We start from the raw sequence: 24,012 nt of genomic DNA, 5'->3' as shown, positions 1-24,012 counted from the left end.
GATAGCATCAGTGGTGTCTCGAACTAGCAGTTCTGCCTCCTCGGCACTGTCTACTACAATCGTAGCCGCGACGTCATTCGCGAAGCCCGTGAGTTCCACCTGCTTCGGCAGCGGAATTCGCAGGAGCTCGTCGTAGTCAGCGTTCCATAGGTCGGCCCCCACAATTGAGCCTTGGGGCACGCCAGCCGTTACGTCATGTTCTTGATAGCCCTCTGTTGTTTCCACAATCAGCTATCTCTCATCAAGGTAATCGTCGATCATTTTCAGATTTTCTGGCTCCACGTCAAATTTGTGCTCCAGAGCGTCTAAAATATCTTCCCAATTCGCGCTGTTAAAGGCATTTTTAACGTCAAATGTTAGAAGACAGACCTTGCGAGCTTTGAGACTACCAGACCATGCTCCTCTTGCTATCTCCGTTACCTTCTGAATTGCACCGATTGTTGATCGTCCTTTCCAGAAGCCATGTTGGTTAAAGGCAAAACCTCCAGCACGATCGATGTCATTGCGTAGTCTCCCTTGAATGAGCTTCTCGAGCAGCTTTCCGGCAATGTCCAGCATGCAGAGTGGTCTGAACGACGAAGGTGTTATAGGGGCTCCCTTCCCCTTGTCCAAAAGGACCAATCTCTGCCGCTTCCAGATCTTAGGGAACGTGCCTGTTGTCAGACAGGCATTGTAAGCGCTTAAGAGTATGTCTGGGTACTCCAGGGCTACAATCTTGATGACAGATGCCGGTAAGCCGTCAAGACCAGGTGCTTTTCCTGTCTTGATAGTCTTTGCCGCGTGTTGCAGTTCCTTGGTGGTAAAGGGTGTTGTTTTGTCATTTCTCGCATAATGTCTCTTCTCCCGGAGCGGGTGTCTGGAAAACAGCTCCGCCACTATGCTGTTCATCAAGGCAGGACATTTTGGCGCTTCTGGCAAAGCCTTTCCAACTCGTTTAGTTACGATTTGGTAGGCCTTACCCCAGAGGTCATTGTTGAGGTCGTTGCAGATCTCTTTCCACAATATCGCTTTACTCGGTTTAATAACTTTATTCAAAGCCTTTTTGGCCTGCTTGTACTCCATCGAATATTTATTTTGGTCGAGAGAATGCTTCGCAGCTCTCGTTGCTCGTTGACGTAGCTTGTGGCATGTTTTTCGAAGCTCTGCTATCTCTTGTGACCACCAGTATGCCGGCCTATGGGAGCCTTGCTTTTTCAGCCGTGGCATTGAGGCATCACACGAGGCAACAATCAGTTCCATCGCTTTTGAGACTATTGTTTCCGTCTCCTTACGGGGACTTGGAATCAGGCTACTCCGTTTAGTAGACAATCTCTGATTCAAGGATGTTCGCAGTGCTTCTTCATCAAGCTTCCTAGCATTCCACTTCCGCAGTTTATTGTCATGTCGCGAACGAGGATTGGGTGCTAGTCCAACACTAAATGTCACATACTGATGATCACTGCCACTATATACTTCGGATACGGTCCAGCCTTCAATCATATTCGCAATCCTTGGGGTCACCAACGTAATGTCAAGGATAGATTCCCGGTATCCTGGTCTTCTGAAGGTCGTAGTAGTACCGGTATTCAGCACTATGAGGTCCGTTCTTGCTGCGAAGTCCGCTACTTCGTCTCCTCTGGTGTCCGAGCATTCAGCGCCCCATTCAGCCGATTTCGCGTTGAAATCACCAGCTACGATGACTTCTCCATCGAACTTGCCGACAGCGTCCTCTATGTTTACCATTTTCTGGCGAAACACACTAATCCCTTCATTGGGTGAAAGGTAGACGCTTACAAAGTAGGTCTTGGGAGGTTTGATCCAGACGAAGCCCTCTTCACTTCCGCTGTTGTTGACGGTGACCTTTTTCGAGTTTACGATCCAGATTGCTGCCGTGCCAGACTTATCAGCGAACCACGTTCTATCCTGAATATTCAGATATTGTTCGGAGATAAGGCAGATGTCAATCTTATCTTCGAAGACACGTTGGCGCAGCAGGTTTTGCGCTAAGGCGCACCTATTCAAGTTGCCCTGTAGTATGTGTGTCATTTTTGACCTCTCGCGGCTTCTGCAAGTGCTGTGCGGAATGCCTTGCAAACTCCGGTACCAGGAATATGGCATGGACCATCTTTGGCATCTTTGTCCGGAGTGCAGAGGAAGCAACTTGGCTTCTCAGTGCAGTTTACGGCCTTGTGATTTTTTCCGCCACATTTGTAGCAGCACGTGCTTCTGTCTGGTCCCGAACATTGCTGTGTGTGGTGACCGAACCCGAGACATTTAAAGCAGCGGGTTACTTTTGCAACTTAGCGTATACGGTAGTTAACCCAGCCGATCTTTATACGGGCCTTGTTGAGGGCCTTAGTCGCATTGGCTTCGTTGATCTCGCAGAAGGCTGCTCGATTGCCTCGTGGTGTGGGTTTTGTCAAATTTACCCGTTTGATCTCTAGGCTGTCAGTAAATTCTCGCTTGAGTGCTTCACGGACTTCGCTCTCGGTAGAGATTTCATCCAAGTCAAGGATCTCGATCGTTGTTGTTGGTGTTAGCGTCTTGACCGTGCCGATGTTTGCAGTGGCTGGCTCAACTGCATCGGTGAAAGCCTTGCTATCCTCGGTCTTTCGAGCCATTTCAAGGAGAACACCTCCGTGCCTCGTCCTTTTAATAGACCTTATGTCTACTCCAGTCGCTGACGGGCTAACCTTGGCCTTGATTTCCTTGAGGAGATCAGCGTACGTTCGCCCTTCAGCTGGTTGGACAAGCACAGCCTTCGTTCTTGTTTTTTTCCTTCTTGGTCTCTTTGAGCCACCATTACTTAGCTGGTTTTGGGCTTCAGTAGATTTTGCCCCTGGCTCCTTTTCTCTTTCCTTCTTTTTCTTTTGCCGAGTCACTTTGATCCAAGCATTATCCCGAGCTGTCTTTTTCTGTGCTGGCTTGTCAATTTCAGAGGGGCTGGGTGTAGACAGCGGCCTCTTCTTTTTGTTCTCTTTTCCTTGCTGTGGTTTCTCAGGAGTGACCAAAAACGCTTGTGGTTTTGTGGTCATCTCCGGAGATGTTTGCGTGGTTGTCGCCGACATCGATGCTGGTTTGTTGGCCAACTTATATGCTGTGGCAGTGGACGCTACTAATTTTCTGAGTTCATAAAGGAGATTTCTCTTATCCTTTATGAACTCAGTTAACTCTTCGATCTTGCTACCGAGCCGTTCCGTTGGCGATTGTTGGCCGATGACAGTCGGTAGAGAGTTGATCCTCCCTCGATATGTGTTAGTGTTGACGGGAGCAACAGGTCTTCCACTTTTTGGAGGAACGCCTGTTTGCTGTGCGTCTACTTCCATCTGAGCTGTTTCAGTACTCCCTGTAGCATTGCTAGAATTGCTAGACGGCAGAGCCATGGGGACCACTCTGCTGTTCAAACGGTCGCTTGATAACGACGAGTTCAGGCCCGTTTGTATGCCTTCCCTCGCCGGTACTGAGGTATCCCCCCTCTGCACCGCAGACGATGTTTGAATGTTTTCCGACATTCCATATCATCTTTTTTTTGCTAGGTTTTGGTCCACCCCGAGTATTTTATTTCCTTGGTACCCGACATATCTGGCGCGCAGGTATGACGAGCATTCCCCTATCCGCCACCTGGGGAGGCGCCCGATGCGGGACCCAGCAAGCCCGACACAAGGTGTGTGTGTGTGTGTGTGTGTGTATGTAAACCTCTCATTGCTTTTGAACGGCTTGACCGATTTGATCGCGGTTGATGCCATTCGAAAGGGTCCAACTAAACTTAGATTTTAGATACAAGTTGGACCGATTTGGACCGGTAGATTTGGAAAAATCTTAAAAAAACTGCGAAAAAAAATTTTTTTTAATGTGGTTTTTTTTGAATAACTTTTAAACGGCTTGACTGATCAATTCCAAAAACTAATCAGCTCTTAACATCAAAAAACCACGTCGATTGCCACCAAGCCAGTCGAAATCGGTTGATTCGTTCGTGAGTTATCGTTGACGAAAGAAATCGAAAAAAAGTGTTTTTTTCGAATTACACCGGAATTTCCGGTCTGATCAATTTGTGTTTGAAAATATATCATAGAATTTGAAAAACTGCGTCGAATGCCACCAACCGCCTGAAAATCGGTTCATTTATTCAAATGTTATTGCGGTTTGAAAATTCAAAAAATAGTGTTTTATTAAACTTCCACCAGACTATTGAGCCCGGAGAGCTCAAAACTACACGCAAAGTATATTTTTGAGCTCGAAGAGCTTAAAAACATAATAAGTGCAATTCTGAGCGCTTAATTAAGAAAGTAGAGGGAAGTTGAAGGGATGGCCTTCAGGGTCCACCGTTTTTCTAATTTTTTTTAATTGGTTATTTGCATAATTATTAATAATTTACTCACATAGTTGATGAAGAAGGTTTGAGAGATTTTATGAACTCAGATGATGATAATTCAATGGGTGACTCCTCAGGTGGTTCTTGGTTCCCATCATCGACTTGGCTAAAGTCATTGTTATTGTTCTCTTATCTCTCAAGCAAATCTGCTGCAGAACTCGTTGATTCTTTAGGATTATTATCTGAATTAATATATTTTTTTGGTTTTGTCATAATTATTTTTTCAATCACAAATTAAATCTATATTTTATTGCAAATTATTTCCTTTTAATTATATTTATAAGAGAGATTTTATTGATTTGTTTACGTCGTTTGAGTTTAGATAGTCAGTTGTTTGTTAATCCTAGTAACCCCGTTTGCTGATTTTATTTTTATTCGAAATTTAAAAAATTATTTTGTTATTGATGAATGAAAATTTAAAGAAATAAGATAATATAAACATTTTTTAACGAAGTATTTAAGAAATCATTGACCTTTAGGGTCAGCCGTTTTCCAGATTTTTTCTAACAATTTTAACAGAAAATGAAGTTAAAATTTTTTAAGCAAATGTTAAAATTTACGATCACCGATCTAATTACTACAAGTGTTAATCGATACTTAGAAATTATGGATATTTTTAACCTTTCTAAATGTTTTTCAATATATTGTAGATTGAAAACAAGTATTTATTTTCAATTTTTTGAATTTCATAATATAAGTTATTGATCAATTAACATTTTCATTGCATGTAATGTAATTAGTTTACTTACCGATTCTTCTGCGTGCGTATCTATTTATTCACTTTATCTCAATTTTTAACACATTTTGTTTTATTTGTACAAAAATTTGAAAAACGAAAATTTTTATTAATTATTTTTGTTATTGATTTAGAATTTCGAATTATCGTATGTTTTTATATTTTCCATTATTTTCGAAATTACAAGAGTACATTAAAACTTAAATTCTACAATCAGTTCTTCAGGTTTAATTTTGCTATCTTGGATTTTTTTATATTAATTGCACTGTAACAGGGAAAACTGAACTTCCCATGGTCGTTATCGACCACTTTATTGACGCCACGATAAATGAGGATTTTCCCTTGCCGTTCGACTTTTGACAAGTAGTTCAGACTTGTCATCGGGCGTGCAAATCGAAAGTCTCTACTGCTGTCCCCAAAAACGAAGCGGGGTTGACAATAGGAAAGTTCGAGAACTCGGAGTTGAGGGTTATAAAAGAGCCGACAAAAGAAACGTCGAGGCTTTTTGAGCCAGGCCTTGGAACAAGTAACGCTTTTGGAGCCAGGCTTTGAGCCAGTGACGTTTTGAGACAGTGAGGCTTTTGGCAAAACAGTCAGTCAGTGTAGTGCTGTGTAATAAATTCTGTCATCAAGATTTGGGACCATCAAGAAGGAAGTCAATCGACGATCCGGGATTGGGAACCCTTTACTTGGAGTCAGATAGTTCATTGAAGATGAGAGAGAGACCAACCAGCCGCTGATTTCGCCAGTTTCCACCAGGACATCACTCAACGTTGGAGAGTTGTAAAAGTTAAGTCAGGTATCATTATTACAATTATTTCAGGCCAAGCTTGAATTTGTAAATTGAGAGGCCGAATTAACTGTAATAAAATTATGTCAATTAATGATCGCTATTGTCTCAGATGTCACTTTGTAACAAGAAACCGATCTGAAAGCCAACGGTGGAGAGGTTAACTCTCAAATTCCCTTGTCCAGGTCGCCCAAAAATGAATAAACAACCCGTCGACACACAGGCTGGGTTAGAAACCCCGTTGGACGCCAGTTATTCTTTTGTTAGGGGAGAATAACAAACCCTTGAACAATCAGGGCCTTCCACGAGACGATTTTGAGACAAATGAAAGGGAAAATGGATAGAGAGAAAGGAGAGTAAATAATTATGTAAAATACGTGACGTGCAAAATTTAAAAAGGCAAATAATTATCCTCACGGTGGTCGTTATTGAAATTAACAAATATATTTATTACTTAAAGAATTAATCTAATTATAAGATATAAAAATTTGGCAAATTTGCGTTATGAGGCCCAATAATTAATAACAATTCTTAAAGATCCAGATCGTGGACTTGCTTTTTTTTTGTTTACAACAATAATTACTTAATACTTAAAGATAGTCGAACCGATATTTAGCTTCTTACTGGTCGACGTGATATAGCAACAGTAATCGCAGTATGCCGGCTCAAGGTCATACCAAAATTCAACACATGATTTCAGCTTATGACATTTATATAAATATACTAAAGGACCGACGTCAACGGTGAGCGTTACAATTAAGATTTGATTATTAAATTCAAGCTTGTAAGCAATTATACTCTATGTAAAATAGTCTCATTGATAAATTGAACGTTGTGATCGACCACGTGTCGTATCACACACATACTAACACTCTCACCGTTGCCGTTGGCGCGACCACCGAGAGAACACAATGCAACCAAATAAAATGCCGGGACTCACCCAATTACAGCTCACACGGGGGGATTCAGTCGGATCGCTGGTTATCGTAGCTTATCGGCACTCAATGAAGAAATTAAAATGATATCAAAAGCTTGGAATGTATATGTAAACTAATTATCAAAGTTCACAAGAATTTCGCACGTGCTTGCTACAGAGCGCTACCGCCAGAATGACCTCTCCCTCCGCGGCCCTACTTTCTCTCGTGTTCCTACGCCACGAGGCAAGTCAAAACAATGACTTTAACGGGTTTGGTGCAATGAGTCTCCCGATGACCGGCCCACCGGCAGCGGATTTATCATTGACCTATTTAATCTTCAATAATTAGAATTAATATCCCTACATAAATTAATCCACCGATGTCTCTCGGTATTATTTAAGAATTTTACATAGTGCAAATTATTTACATCAACCGTTCCAAAGTTTCAGACAACGCTCCGCGCAGGCGCGCTCCGCGGTACTCAAATAGTCCCGACAATAATTTCCGCACAATAAATAATTATCAGCTAGCCACCGTTGACGTTTGACCTTCCTTTCCAATATTTCTCTTTTAATTATATAAGCTTAATCCTAATTAATATCAGATCAACGAAACTTTTTTACTTTGATCCCAAAGATTTAATTCGTAGCATTGTGCTCGGGTATCTTTGGGACCAGTTGAGCCGGAGCCCGGCAGGTGGCGGACCCTGGCGGCGCTATCCCTAGCGACCAGCCCGGGAGATGACGCGGGATCTTTAAATTAAATCCCGTGACAACTTTTAATTTAGTAGATTCTTTTATAAGTAAATTATTCATCAACGTCATTTATTAGTTATTACAAGTCCTTTAGTTATGGGAAATTATTTAAGTAAAATTATCTTGGTAAAAATTGAAATAGTAGAAGCATTTGTGTAATTTAGATAGTCAAGGTCATTTTGGAATATATGTAGTTTGAATATTTAATGAGGCTTGTTAAATTTGTAGAATTTGAAATTTGTAATTTTGTAAAATTAATTCTAGGCCGTTGGGCTAAATTCAATTAATTTAGTAAATTGAGTGAATTAATTTATTGAGAAAACTGTTAATGAATTTAGTTGAGAAATTTTGGTAATGAATTAAATTAGTGAATTTGGTATTTTGTATTAAAGAAATGTTAAGCGTAAAATTCAAGGAATTTAGAGAATTAGTAATTCGGAGGAATTTGAGTAATTAGAGAAAGTGTGTATTAAGTTAGCGTCCGGTGGACGATCTTTGTATGGACTTTAGTGAGTATTTAGAAACGTTGTATAGACGCCCGAGTCGGGGGAACAACGGATTAAGTTAGGAAACCGCTGCGTAGACGCCCGAATCGGGGGCGCAGTCGGGAATAGGTTTTAACTGGTATTCCATCAGGTTGACGAGGTAAATTGGTATTCCCTCAGGTTGACGAGGTAATTAATTGGTATTTTATGGTATTCCGTCAGGTTGACGAGGAAATTGAGATATTGAGATATTCCGTCGGAGTGACGAGGTTAAGAAAATTGGTTATTTAGTTATAAGAATAATTGGCAAGGGCCAGCGTAGTTGAGAGGTTCTCACATTTAAGTTAGTTTATAAGAAAATTGTTGTTTGTAATTTAATAGAATAAATCATTTTAATTGTTATAACTAATTTTTCTCAGTTTTATGTACAGCCTTTCTCGAACTTCTCACGACCCTGTCTTTTTCCTCTCATGCTTCCCCGGTTTCTGGGACACCCTGTCTACAATCCCAGTGGCGCCCTTTCTAAAGAGGAAAGGGGTGGCTAACGGGACCTGGGCAAAAAACCCCCTGGTTACAGCACAAAATGATTTAATAGAATAGTCTAGAGTATCCATTGACAATAGACAACTGTGATGAAATAACTCAGAAAGATCTAAGAGTTTTTTTCTTCAAGCTTTACATGGTTAATTCTCCGTGAAAGGAGAAAATGAAATATAATAGTATTTTAGAGTATAATTGTATTAATATTTGTTTTTTTTTCTTATAATAGATATTATAGTTTAGTTTGTTGATTTTTTTTCAACTTTTAACTTTCGCTAGAATTGTTGAACAGTTTTACATTTTCGTTTGCTTTTTTGATTTCTTTCTATTAATTTTATTTTCATTTCATGTTGCAATATGATTTAAAGTGTGTCCATACTTACATGGGAATAATTTTTGAAATTATAGAAAATTGTGATAGTACCCGTTAAGATCATGTTGTAAATTAACTTCACGATGAAAGTTCTAAGATCAATTCTGCAAAAAAAAAATTTTAATAATTAAATATCCTGAAAAATTAAATAAAAAATTTCTTGTTAATTTAAAATTTTAAAGTAATCGTTAACATCATATGGTAAATAAACTTCACGATGAAAATTCTATATTCAGTTCTGGAAAAAAGTTTTTAAATTATAATTTTTTACAATAATCTTTAACTGGTTACTAATTTATTACCTTTTCTAATCTCTTCATTATATAAAACTCAGTTCCCTGATTAAACAAAATGATTTGATATGATTAAAAATGATTATTTTTCTAATTATTTTTAATCGTGTCAAATCATGTAAATCATTTCAAATCATATCTCTCAAGGGGCATTCAACATTGTGAAATCATTTTTAATCATTTTGTTTAATAAGGGTTTTCATGGAATTCTTGATTTCAACAAAAATGTTTATTATAAACTAACCTAGAATTTTATTCTTCATCCTCGGACTCTATTTCAAATCTGATATTTGGTAACAGAGCGAAATCATGGGTTCTTAAAGTAATTGAGATTAGTTTCACAAAAGATGTGACATTTATTTCAAATCGGAAATCCGCAATAAGAAGATCATTAGTAAATAAGTCCGGAACCCCAGTTCTCGCTATTGATCCACGCACAATAATTATATTATGCAATTGTATATGTTTGATAATATCTATAAAATCTGTGCTTATACACATAATATATCTAGTAATAACTCCTTCAGATATTAAAAAAACAAATCGATCTTCATCTTCATCTCCAAACGATGTTATTCCCATTATACGGGTTACAAAACCAATAAAACTGTGAGGAAACAAAATAAATTAATATATATCTTTTTTCACTACATAAATGAGTCGATTTATTTATAACTTTTAAATTAAATAAAAAAAAAATATGGTTAGAATAATTATGTGTGTGCTTTGAATTTATATTTATTTTTAGAAAACTATCCAACTTTCGATATTTCTCAGAAACACAGTCTCAATTTGCTTCGCTTTATGAAAATCGCAGAAAAATTGATCATAAATGAGAATAATAATGATAACAATATTAACTTTGATTCTTTCCCATTAACAATTACGTCTAATCTCATTTCATCACTTTCAGTAAAATTTGTTTTGACCATTTTGTCTAATTTTTACGGAATTTATGTTATGAAAACCAACTTTTACGTCAAAAGTTGACTTTTCTGACAGAAAAAAAAACATAACGTTTCAAATTAAGTTAATTCGCGCATTGTAGACTAGTATTCTCAGAACCTAAACGAGATAAGAATTACAACTACGATTGATGCATAATAAGTAAAAAAAAGTATTATTATTATTATTATTATTATTATTATTATTATTTTGTTATCAAATGCTCAGGGGGGTTATCCCCGGAGTCCGATTTCCCGAGGGCCCAGCCTGAACTTTATCCGTTACTGCTGGACCACTCCGCACAACAAGGCGGTTAGTGATCACAGCAGGCCAAAGTCATTTCCCTTAAGAGACGGAGAGAACCATGTATAACAGCCTTCTGCATCCTAACTGCCAAGAACTCAGCTTTTGATGAGCAAGCTGGAACTTTGGCAAGTGAGGATATAAAAGACTGTTTCATCCCTCCTAGGACGCCAACAATCAGGACGACAAGCCTAACACGGTAACCTGGGTAAAGTTTGCCAATTTCAAACAGGAGATCCTGATATATCTGTCTTTTGTGCTCTTCTTTGGCTGAGATGTTGTAGCTGGATCGAAACAGTGAGTTGTCGACCAACCGCTTCAGCCTTTTCTCTACTGACTTTTTAGCAGCCACTAGAGCTCGCAATTTATTAAGAGACTCTTCTTTGATGACAAGAAGAGTACTCTTATTCCGTGTGTGATGACGCCACCGAAGTTCAGCAGCAATGCGACGAATTCGGGGCGTGTATGTTCTTTGAGTTGTTTCGAACTCAATCACACACTGAATGCGGGAGACATGTTTCCGGGATCTGTCAATTTTGGAGCCAAGTTGTAAGATGCGCTGTCTCAACCTTGCCTCGATCGAGAGACAATGTCTCTCTCTCGGAAAAGCCGAAACCGCTGCACCATACACAACCTGGCTCACAGTGAGCAGGGTGGAATCTTCCAGGATTTCTGTACGGAGATCTTCATTTACCGCGTCAAGCTGTTGTTGAGAGTAAGTTATCTTTTTAGATATACTTACTCGCAGTCCTGCAAAGGGATTGTTGTTGTCCAAGGAGGAACGGCGTCGCTCTTGGTGTAATTGCGCCGAAAGAGAAAGTCTATTAGACTGCCTTCTATCCGGCACACGCGATCTTCTGTTACGCCGAACATAAGCGGCATAGTTACGCAGGTGTTTAGGCGTAAAATGCGATAGCTCCGGATGCATATCACTCCAATGAGTGTGCATCCGGGCCATATAACCGCTCACCCCCGGCTCGCTACGTTGGTAGCACACCAAGAGATCGACTCTCAGTTCCTCCGTCCACTTAAAGTAAGTCCTTAAGGCGCCAGGGTCGTCATCATACATCGAGTCCGGCGTGCTCCTGCCACCTGATAAATGGTCCTCATCCGAAAAGGACCGGTTGTGGGGAGCACTTCTGAGTTGGTATCTTGTGGTAACTCAGTTATTTCCATGCAGTGGGTAGTTGGCCCACTGCACGGGCTACGTCGTTCGCCTACAGACCTGATGTTATGGTCTGCGTTTCCCGCGATGCGCCGCTTGGAGGCCACGTAGCAAGCATCGCTTATTATTATTATTATAATTATTGTTATTATCGCGGATTTTTGATATGTTATTGATACTTACAATAATATTAACAATGCAAATAATAATAAAATTTAAATTTGTTATTTCGCGTCAACTTTTAAAAAGGGGTTTTCCCGGGATTTTCAACGAATGAATGATACTCATAATATATTAATGATGATGATGATGATGATGATGATGATGATGATGATGATGATGATGATGATGATGATGATGATGATGATGATGATGATGATGATGATGATGATGTTGATCATCATCCTTTCAATAAAAAGGATTGTCGTTCCGATATACCATTTTTTCTTATGAATCAAACATTAATTTTACTACCTTCAACAGATATTGAAAATTAAGAAAAAGTTAAATTGAAAGAAAAACGAAAAAATATTCAAAAATTTTTGGAAAATAAATATAAAAATAAAATTATAATGACTATTAAAGAATTATTAGAAACATTTGAAGTCAGTAATGATATGTATATTAAAATTATACGTAATGGTTTAAATCGACCGACAGTGATGTTACGCAGAAATCCTAATGAGTGTATGATTAATTTCTACAATAATGAAATATTACAACTACATTCTGCAGATATGGACATTCAATTCATATTAGATATGTATTCATGTGAAAGTTATGTTTTGAATTATTTGAATAAATCAATCGCTGGTCTTTCACGGTTAATGTACAATGCTGTGAATCAAATCAAAAAAGGGAATTACACAATAAAAGAACAATTAAGAATGCTTGGAAATGAATTTTTAAAAGCTAACGAGTTTAGTGCACAAGAAGCAGTTTATTATATTTTAGCTCTTCCACTATCTATAAGTTCCCGAGAGGGTTTATTTGTAAATACTAACCCACCAGAATCGAGAATTAATATAGTTAAAAGTAAAAAAGATCGTGAAGCATTATCACTAGAGTCCGTTGATATTTATATTAAAAGTAAAATAGATCATTATATAAATCGCCCGCATAAATTAAAAAAAACTTGGCTTGCGTCATTTTTATCTTGATATAACTTTTCTACCAAAGAAAATAAAAAAAATCCTGTCAATAGTGATGAAGAGGAAGAATTAGAAGATAATACTCGTTCTTTAAAGCTTATTGACAACTCAGGATATGTACGGAAAAGAAAGCAGTCAAAAATATTATGATTTATAAACTACGATGAACAGACAGATCAAGAAAATTTCATAAGAGAGAATGTTATGTTATTTATATCTTGGTGAGATGAATATCAGATGATTGCTTCAGCAAAACAGTTATTTTCACAATATAGTAACATTATTAAAGAACGAAGATGAGAATTTATTTTTGACAAAGATATCGAGAAGATTTTGATTGACATAAAAATACATTTAGATGAATCAAATAACGAGGATAATGAAGAAGAATATACTCCAAGTAATTTTGAAGTGTTCAATAATCCAACTTGTGAAGGAGATGTAGTTATTGACTTAGCTGGTTTGACAAATGAAGATAAAATATGTAAAGAAAAAGATTTATATTCCGTACCAGTACCCCGATTAATTGACGAAGAAGAATATATTAACTTAGTATGTTCTCTTAATGAAAGACAACGAAGATTCTTATTACATTCATTGCATTGTTTAAAGATAAAACAATTGCCTTTTTATAATTGTGTGATTGGTGGAGCTGGTGTCGGTAAATCTAGATTAATTGAGGCTATTCATCAAACATTTATTCGTTTTATAAATTATGAATCAAATCAAAATTTAGATTCTATTAAAATTTTATTATGTGCACCTACTGGAAAAGCTGCTTTTGGAATCAAGGGAACGACATTACATTCTACTTTTGTATTGCCTCTGAATCAATGTTCCGCGAATCTTTGCCCATTAAGTAGCAGTACAAGAAATACGTTATTTGCTAGATTAAAAGATCTCAAACTTATTATTATTGATGAAATTAGTATGGTTGATTCAAGAATGATACAATATATTATTGTCGGTTAAAACAAATTTTCCAAACATCGAATGCTTTTGGTGGCATATCGATTATTGTATTTGAAGATTTTAATCAATTATCCCCAGTAGGTGATAGATATATATTTCAATTTCATATAAAAGATCTTTACGGAGATATTATTGACAATCCTTTATGGAATTTATTTACAAGTTTTCAATTAGAAGAAATAATGCGACAAAAAAATTATTTGAAATTTGCAAAAGCTCTCAACAATTTAACTAATGATGTATTATCCCAAGAAGAATTTGATCTATTTAAATCTAGAGTAGTATTTAATGAAAATGATGTTCCTAATGATGCTATTCATTTATTCCGAACTAACGTTGAAGTTCACGAATATAATATGAAGATAATTAATAAAGATTCAAAAAACGATCCGTTTTTGTACGTGATAAAATTTCAGGTAAAGCATCCGATAAAATGAATCAAAAATTGCTTAATCTATCTAGGACTTTAGAAACAAAAGATGCTCAAGCGTTGCCGTCACAATTATTACTCAGTATAAACATTAAGTATATGTTAACCGTAAATATTGATGTAGAAAATGGTCTTGTTAATGGTGCAGTAGGGATATTGAAAGGGTATGAGTCAAATAATGAAGGAAATATTTTTCGTTTGTGATTGGACTTTTTTGATGATCAAATAGGAAAAAAAAGAAGAAAAGAAATTTTTAAAGATGAAAAAAATAATTGGACAGCAATCGAAAAAATAACTAAAAATATTCAACCTACCAAAAATATTGTAACAATTATTCGTCATTAATTCCCTTTGGTACCGGTTGAAGCAATAACTATATATAAAAGTCAGGGTGGAATGTACGACAAAATAGTAGTACATTTGGAAAAAGGAATGAAGAAAAATGAACGTAACTTGAAATGAATAACTATAAGTAACTTTTAGCCGGTGTACAAAATTGAATGGTTTATATCTAATAGGGGAATTACAAATTCCTTCCACGCAGAACCAAAATGAAAAAATCAAAATAGAAATTAAACGCATCTTGAATTGTAAAATTAGTCCATCCTGTCTCTTTATTAATCGTGAAGATGAAGATACAATAGTATATCAAAATATACAAAGCTTAAATAAAACATCTCATTGACTTGACCTGAAGAATTTCATCAAACTATATAAACTGTGTATTTTTATAGCAGCAGAAACATGGATTAAAACTGAAGATAATATTGAACTACCTAATTATTCAATAGTACATCGTGTAAATGTGTCACAAAGTAATAACAGATATGCTTATGGATTAATTGTATATTGTAGAGAAGACAAAAAATTTGAAGTTATTTTTAGTCATAATGATGAAAATAAAACCACATCGTGTTCTCTTGTAACAGGGCTGTACAATAATGAATTAGTGTACAGCCCTGTTACAATCAGTTACATCTAATAAGTCGTCATCCTCGAGTTTCAAATCAGCATAATCAACAAATAAATCAACAAACGCATCGACAAATTGTGGATCATTATCAAAATTGAGTATCCCGTCACCGGTAACCCCTGTAGGCCTGTTGTCTCCTAATAGTGACTCAGTGTTTTTTTCCGATCTTAAAAACACTGTTGAAGTCGCTATGAGTAAAGATACACAAAGTAATTGCGGCACTGATGATGCAGCTACTTCCAGTTCTTCAACTGTCAGTTCTCTTCCCGATGGCTGGTCAATTCTGTTCTTAGATGATAAATTGACAATGGTCATGCAATCAGTGGCGAAAATTCCCTCACTTACAACTGAGTTCCAAGTATTATCGTCAAAAATTGATCATTTTAGTAAGCGTTTGGACACTCTTCAAGAGGAACAGTGCAATACTAATGCGAAGCTAATGAATATGAGTAGCAATGTAACCTCAAACTCAAATGAAATTGCAAAGCTAACTACTAAATTAAGAAAACTCAAAGAAGAAACTGCTTCAAATTCTTCTACTGCAAATTCTCTAATTGATCGAATTGCTCAACTTAAACTGAGCACCTCTACTCATTCTTCAACTGCAACAACGCTCTCTCGAGTATCATCTGAGTTAGTAATTACTGGTATTCCTGAAGTGGTCACTGAAGGTCTGTCATCGTTGGAGATTGCTGCTAATGTTTTCAAAGTGCTTAATGTACCTGAATTAAAGACTGATATTTTAACTATCCGTAAAATAGATAAAAAACGAAAACCTAGTAGTAGTAGTAGTAGTAGTAGTAGTAGTAGTAATAGAAGTGGAAATAATGTTAGAGCTAGACCTGTTCTGCATTCATTCATACTTAAGATGAAATCGAATCATGTCCGTGATCATATTATTGAAGTTCGAAGGAAGCAAAAAATTTTACAGGTTAAAGATGCTTTTCCGGGAATTGTTAATGAATCTATTAGGGGTAACATTTTTATTAATGAATTTTTGGATCATGAGATGCACAAATTATTGCTGGATACTAAGCTTAAAGCCAAAAATTTGCATTTTAAGTAAGTATGGGTACAGAATGGATCTATTTTCATAAAAAAAGACGAGAGCTCTGAAAAAATTAAAATTTGCTCCGATTTAGATTTAATAAAATTATATCAAATTAATACTGATTAACGCTATACCGATTTAACTAATATCTATAGTCATAAGTCCTCGTCTTTAAGACTTGTAAGTCTCAATATAAATAGTTTTAATGGCCATATTGCTGAATTCCTAGATTTGGTTGCTGATACAAAACCTCATGTTATTACTTTAACAGAAACCTGGCTCAGATCTGTACATGATAACTCAATTTTCAATTTAGATAATTATGCGATTTTTAGGAAGGATCGTGATTTAGTACATTCAGAGTCTGGTCGACCCGTTATGGGTGGTGGTGTTGCATGCTTGATCCACAAGTCACTAAAAGCAAAAATTTTGCGCGTTTCGAACACAGATCACATAAATCAACCGGAATTTATAATTCTCGATGTTATCTCTCCCTCCAGTGCTCATTTATTGTTGTCAGTTATCTATCGAAAACCTAAAGGAAATCTTTTAAATGAATTTTTTACTATTATTATGAATTTGATGTCAAATTATAAAAATCTGATTATTACTGGTGACCTAAATTGCGACTTATTAGAGTCCTCGTATTCTTCAAATCATTTGAAAGCGTTTATTTCTGAGCTGTCGCTATACTGTGTTCCTCATGGGGCTACTCATCATTCGAATAATAAAGCCACCTGGTTGGATGTTGTTATTCTTGATAACAAATGCAAATTGGATCAATTTTATAAGTCCAATCAACCATTCATTAATGGACATCACTATCTGGTATGTGAATATTTGTTTGATTCACCGAAAATTACGGATAAATTTATAACTTTCAGGAATTTTACTAATGATAATCATGATGCGCTATGTAGTTCAATCTTGCACTCCCTCGATATTGAAGAAAAGGTCCTCGATAATTCTGATCCAGATTTTTTATTGGAAATATTTTACTCAAATGTTATCGCGTCCCTTGATGAGCATGCACCATTAAGATCGAAAAGAATTGCTAGGGCACCAAATCCGTGGATAACTAAAGAACTCAAAGCAAAATGTAGAGAACATGATTCTATATATAAGTGTGCGAAAAGAAATAATGATGCAATACTTCTTCAACGCTATAAAACAATTCGAAAAGACTTGAAAATTCGGTTAAATTGTGCACGTGAAAATTATCTGAAGAATGTATTAGTAAACCTTCCTCAAGGAAGCAATGTTTTGAGTAAATTAAAGCATTTAGACTTAATTAAAAACTCTGCCTCGTCTGCTTTGAATTTTTTCAATGCTTCCGACTTAAACGAGCATTTTGCGTAAATAGTAAGACGGCATCCCTCTTGCGACCTGGACTTTATTAAATCATTAGAATTATCGTGTAATAGTCAAGTGACATGCTCTTTTACATGGTCCAAGATTGATATTGTAGATGTTACAAAAGCTTTGCAGTTAACTCTCAGCAAATCCAAAGGCAAGAGTCCGGATGGGTTGGACCTTCGCTGGCTGAAGAATCACATCCCTCAAATCGCCATTTTTCTTACTAATCTCTTTAATAAATCGTTAGATACCGGTATTTTCCCTCAGGTATGGAAAAAAATTTTTATTATTCCGTTAAATAAAGTGTCTCCACTGGGCTCATTATCGGATACGCGCCCAATAGCAAACACCTCCCATCTAAGTAAAGTTTTTGAGCGTATAATTGCTAATCAAGTAATGAATTACTTAGAGAACAATAACTTGTTAGATAAGTACCAGTTTGGATTTAGAAAACATCATGGTACTCAACCTGCTCTATTGAATCTTGTAAATGACATCAGTAAAGCTATGGACAGCAACATGCTAACACTTTTGGTTCTATTTGATTTAACAAAGGCTTTTGATCACGTTGATTCTAGAGTTATTCTGAAAACCTTGGTTGAACTGGGCTTTTCGTTTGAGTCAGTAAATTGGTTCTTCTCCTATCTGAATAATAGGAGCCAGTCAGTGGTGGATGAACAAGGTGTACCGGTGGGTTTCCTAGAAACCACATCTGGCGTTCCTCAAGGGTCGGTTCTTGGACCAATTCTGTTCTTAATAGTAATGAATCTAGTTGGAAAGCGGCTCATTCACAGTCGATACAGTTTATTTGCGGATGATACCTATATCTACCTATACTTCTTTTCATATCAACTTCATGATGCAGTTGGATTGATTAATGTCGATGCTCAAGCTGTGGTAAATTGGGCCAAAGAAAATGGTCTAGAAATAAAACTTCTCAAGACTAAAGCTTTGTTATTAGGATCTCATATGAAAATAAAATCGCTTATGTGGGAAGGCTTGCCTCCCATAATCATTGATGGTGTAGCTATTCCATATACGGAGTTGGCCAAGTGCTTAGGATTACATCTATCTTATAATCTATCCTGGAATGTTCACATTTCCAAAACAGTCAGTAAAATAAATTCAGCATTATACAGCTTGAAATTAAGCAAAAATATATTTTCTATTAATATCAAAAAACTTCTTGTATCAGCAACAATCCTATCGTTGATTGATTATTGTTCGATTGTTTTAACCAACTCATCTTATGAGAATGATAAGAAACTTCAGCGCGCCTTAAACTCAGCGATACGCTTTATCTATGGCTTGAAGCGTGATGAGCACATTACACCTTACAGGCGTGAACTAGGCTGGCTATCTGTTAAAAGTCGTCGTTTGTATTTTGCATCTTGTTATTTTTACAAGTTACTTGATTTAGGAAAGCCTAGCTATCTTCGTGATTTATTTGTTGAAGATAATTTGGTCAGACGCTCTGATAGATTGGCGGTAAAGAAAAATAATATAAACTTTAAAATGCCTAATTTTACTACATCTCATTATGAAAATTCATTTGTTGTAATAGTCATACGTATGTGGGAGGAATTACCGGCAGACATTGTAAATTCTCATAGTCTTGAAGTTTTCAAAAATAAACTTTTCGATCACTTGTTTAGTTTGGACATTTAATGAGCTATTATATAAATTCTTAGTTAAATCGCGTTAATTTAAATTTAATCTAAATTATTTTTATAAAATAGCAGGTCTTGTTTTGTAATTTTTAATTATTTTAATTATTTTGTAAGATACTATAACTGTTTATTTCTATTATCTTCTTATATATTTTGTTAAGATACTATGTTTTATTTCATTGTAGTACATTCTATTCTATTTTTTAATGTATCGATTAATTTGTACTCTAAAATATTTTCTTATGTTTTTTGTATTTATAAATTGCCATCTGGCCGTTAGGCTTTGGCATAAATAAAGTGAATCTAATCTGATCCTTTTTTCAAAACATTGCGATCGGAAGGATTAAATTCTGCTTTAAAAAGCAAGGAGATTTCCACAAACTTAAATACAGTCATCGATATAATTTTTTCCAATTTTCAATTACATTGTGGGATTTCCGAAACAATTTTTCAATATCATAAGCAATTAATTTGCATTTTAAAAAAAGGAAAATACATTGATAATAATAACGATAAAAGTTTATGTCATCTTTCTGCCATAGAAGCTATTAAAGAAGGTAAATGGTTGAAAAGTCGATTAATGCAAACAAAATGTATCCAGAAGAGCGATAAAAAAATAATACAAGAATTACATAATTTTGTTAGAGAAAAAATTCATAAATTCAAAAACGTCAACCAAAAAAATAATAGTAACGGAATAGAAATTCCATTCAAAATACTAAAATGTTTTCTACCAATTTACACAAAAAGAGATGGTAATTGTTTTTATAATGCTGTTTCTATTTTATTAACTGGAGATGAAAAATTAATGTTGTGCTTGAGAGCATTAGAAGCTGCTCATGTCATTATGAATAAAGAATTTATAAAAAATCTACCAGAAGAAATCTCAAAAACAATAAATTTTGAGAAAATTTTAAGAAATGGTACACGCGCAGAAATTGGAGATATAATAATTATTTCAGCAATATTGCAACGTTCAATTAATATTTATTTTAACAATAATAAAGCTAATAAACAAATTCCTTCAATTAAAAATAATGGAAAGTTACATCTTTATTTTGACAAAAAATCTGAACATTATCTGCCACTAATTAAAAAAGATGAAAAAGAAAATTTACCTATCCTAGATCCTCTGAAAGATATTAATTTCAACAATTTTTATTTCATCAATACTCCGTATGATCAACATGAACATAAACAACATGGAATGAATACAGATAACGATAGTTCAAATGTTCAGAAGAATTCAGTAAATCAGAAAACGAATAAAATTGTGAAAAAAAAATTGTTATTCAATCTAGTAAAAAAGTTTCTATTAATATTCATAATTTTAATATGCAAAGAGCAGTTCTTGAAATTGAAAATATAAAAAAGAAACTCGAAAAAAAAAAAATATTTGAAGATAATGATTTCAAAACTATGTCTAAAATCTGTCATTTTATAAGAAAAATAGTTCATAAATTTGAATTTCAAAATTATAATTCGAATGTTTCGATTCCACAATCGTTAGGTAATTATTTCACTCCAATTAAAACTAGTGGTCATGGAAATTGTTTTTATAATGCAATATCTATTTTGTTAAGGGGTTATATCCACTTGCGAGGCAGAAAAAACGCGTTTTTTTGTGAATTTTTTCCAAAGAGGCATTTTATTTTATACATTAATGGAAAAAATGTACTTCAACAGAATTTAATGTATTTTAACAATCAGTGGTTTATTTAAAAAAATATTGGATCCCCTAGCTCCTGTAGATGATCTGCGGAGAGACCTCCAAAAAAAGGTGCTTGGCGGTGAACAAGATATCTCTGGTCCAAATTATCTGAAAACCAAAAACTAAAAATATTTAGTTTTGTAATAAATAAGTACAGGTAATGATCGAAGGTCTAGTCAAAATTTTGATTTTTGACAAAATGGAGGCCGTTCAAAAAAAAAAAATTCAGTTTTTCATGCAAATTTTTCACTTTAAAGTGGCTTAAAAAATCGAAATTATTGTCCAAAACTTTATTCCTTCGATCATTACCTGAAAAATATATCTGAGTAAGTCGTGTGAAAATTTCAAACCGATCGGTTTAGCGGTTTCGGAGAAATTTTGTTCACCGACTCGGAAAACACGGTTTTGAGATAAACGCGTTTAAAGTTTCGGGAACGATTTACACTAAATTAAAAATTTTTTTTTTCAACTTACATCATGTCATCTATTCCAGCACCATAAGAGGAACCCTCTTGTGCTTCGTCGTTTGCCTCCAAAATGTTTAACTGTTGTTGTCTACGAGCCATTCTTCCCTCGCGCGTCGACCCTTGCGCTCTTGCGTCCGAAATTGAGATGCGCTCTGCGTCCCCTTTACTCACGTAGGAATGAGCATTGGGTCCAAGTGATAATCCCATAGCACTCATATAATAAAGCAGAGATGTTTTACCTTCATTAAAGACCCCGGCTGCAATGTTTGCAGCTATTTCCACAATTTTAGAGCCAGCTGGAATAATTTTTGGAGTTATTTTCCATATCAGCTGATTATAACTTTCATTATTGTTCTGGGTAAAACCACCAACGCATCATTCCAATAATTTTTTGTTACTTAGATCTTCGTAAATTGGAAAAATAGCTGTTGCAACATCAGGTGGTAAGGCCTCATAATTATGTTTATAGCTGGGCAAAGTTCCCAAGGCTCGCGCTTTTTGCCACGAACACCACGAGTTTTCTCCTATAGGACAATTATCATGCTGAGGGTTTTCATCTGCAGAGCAGTTATGGAAATAAGATGCCCAAATGGCTTTATACATATTGTCAACAGAATCACAGTGTCTTCTAATCGCTAAACCATAGTAAACAGTTAATTTATCAATAACTTTCCCGGTCAATTTACCTTTGCCACCAAGTAACTTTTTTTTTTTTTTTTTTTTTTCATTCTTATCTTTCATTTTTTCTACTGTATTATTTACTATGTCTCTTAGCCGTTTGCCCATTCTTTTTTGAACATGCCCAATACATTCTTTCTTCGTTACTTCTGTCTCACCATAAGGAGCAGCCTTCAAAATCCCCGAATAGGTTTTAGAGTCACCATCACCGATGTAGTTTCTAAAACGAACTTGATACTTTTCCAATGAACGTTTGAACATGGTAATAACAGCATCAACTTCCATTTTTCCCGATGACCCATCGTGGTTAGCTGAGCATACGTCTTTGTGCTCTGCCCACCATTCCTGATGTTCAGCAGTATCCTTGTGAGATTTTCAAGGCTCGCATTGCTTACAGTAAGAGCTTTTAACTAAAAGATCAATTATTTTTCCACTGTAGTATCCAATTAGAGATGTAACTCCAAATAGAGAAGTAAATCCCCTTTTTTTCCAAGTCCCATCTCCCGAGACTGTTAAATCACTCTTATGTTCATCACCCTGCTGTTCAGACGTGGCATCCATTTCCACAACACAAGCTTTTTTTAAAAGTTTATCTGTAACTACTAACACACATTCGTGGATATTTTTAACGATCATATCATATGAAGTTTGAAGCAAAAAAGCTGGCATGTCCATTAGCCCACAAAATTGAGTAGCACCTTTCAAACCTAACCCAAGGGTTCTCATCACAAATATAAAGCGTCGATTTATTTCATACGAGTGTTTGACAAAGTTAAAAGAGTTTATACTACGAGGACTACATTTATCACATAAGATAACAATTTTAAAACCAAGTCCACGTTCTGATGCTGTTTCGAATTTTACTGGCTCATGGCAAGTTTTACACAATACATATTCACTAATAGCCGTAAACACAGTTATAAAATTTAAAATTCTATATTCAACTGACGTATCGCGAGTTACACATATTTCCTCTTGCGCTTTAAATTTTTTTGCTGAGGCGCTGAAACTGCTCTCATCATATTCCACGGTTTTCGGATTAAAAACGTTCTTCCGTTTCTTCGAGACAAAATTTCATTGGAATTTCTACGAGTTTTTCTGCTAATTTTACGAGGCATTTTTGACTTTAATTAATTAAACTATACACACTGAGAAATATATAAACTGAGCACAAACACAACTTGTCCACGTGAAAGATCACTTCTAACTGATGAGTTCACATATTTTTAACCTAAAATTCCTCAATATAAGTTTCAGGTATAAAGTAGATCTTTTGTATTATTATATTAGTGTCTCAAACACAATATAAATCGAGAACAAAAGGATAGAAGCTACCAGAAACAGCTGCTACTCCGGCTCGTGCTCCGCCTACTTTCGAACGCTTGGAGACGTTCTTACTAATACGCTCATATCTCCGAAACTAATTGTCGGATCGATTTGAAATTTTCAGAGAATATTCTTGAATATATGTACATTCAAAAAATGAAAAAAAAATCGATTTTTTGAAAATCACAAGTGGATATAACCCCTTAAGTGGTTACGAACATTTAATGAATTGTTTAAGAATTTTAGGAGCAGCTCATATGGTGATTAATCAAGAATTTATCAATAATTTACCAACCGGTATTAAAGAAACAATATCTATAAATCATATTATAACAGATGGAATATATGCAGAAATAGGTGATATGATCTTTATTTCAGCACTGTTACAAATATCAATAAATATATATATACCGGAAATAAAAATTCGAGCATAAGAATAGCTCCGGTAAAAAATGAAAAGGAATTTCATCTTTATTGGGATTTGAAGATTCCACATTATACAGCTTTAATTCAAAATAATGAAAATAATTCCTTTCCTCCAATTGACACAATGGTTCTTGATTTGAAAAATTTT

General features: G+C 35.4%; 2 protein-coding genes across 16 annotated transcripts in view; one reads left to right on the top strand and one right to left on the bottom strand.

Annotated features, from left to right (window-relative positions):
• LOC141532128 (uncharacterized) overlaps positions 1–24,012 on the top strand; it is a 140,359-nt gene that overhangs the window by 68,895 nt on the left and 47,452 nt on the right. The gene's annotated exons all lie outside the window — the stretch shown is intronic.
• On the bottom strand, positions 20,874–23,646 carry LOC141532133 (uncharacterized). 2 transcript variants are annotated; one of them, XM_074250347.1, is made up of 2 exons: positions 21,442–23,646; positions 20,874–21,075 (listed from the first exon to the last, which is right to left on the bottom strand). In XM_074250347.1, the coding sequence occupies exons 1-2, from the start codon at positions 21,648–21,650 to the stop codon at positions 21,072–21,074; spliced, it is 213 nt and encodes a 70-aa protein (XP_074106448.1). In that variant the 5' UTR covers positions 21,651–23,646; the 3' UTR covers positions 20,874–21,071. Both variants share the same exon structure in this region; 1 of them encodes a protein (XP_074106448.1).

This window comes from Cotesia typhae, unplaced genomic scaffold (genome assembly GCF_013202065.1).
Source record: "Cotesia typhae breed Kobodo isofemale line unplaced genomic scaffold, CoteBio_Ctyphae contig_56, whole genome shotgun sequence".
NCBI classification, from domain to species: Eukaryota; Metazoa; Arthropoda; class Insecta; order Hymenoptera; family Braconidae; genus Cotesia; species Cotesia typhae.
Note: the sequence above shows the minus strand (reverse complement) of the source record. Positions and strands in the feature narration are given on the sequence as shown.

Coding starts and splice junctions, on each gene's coding strand:
- LOC141532133 (XM_074250347.1), bottom strand. CDS start 21,650: ATGAGTGCTATGGGATTATCACTTGGACCCAATGCTCATTCCTACGTG.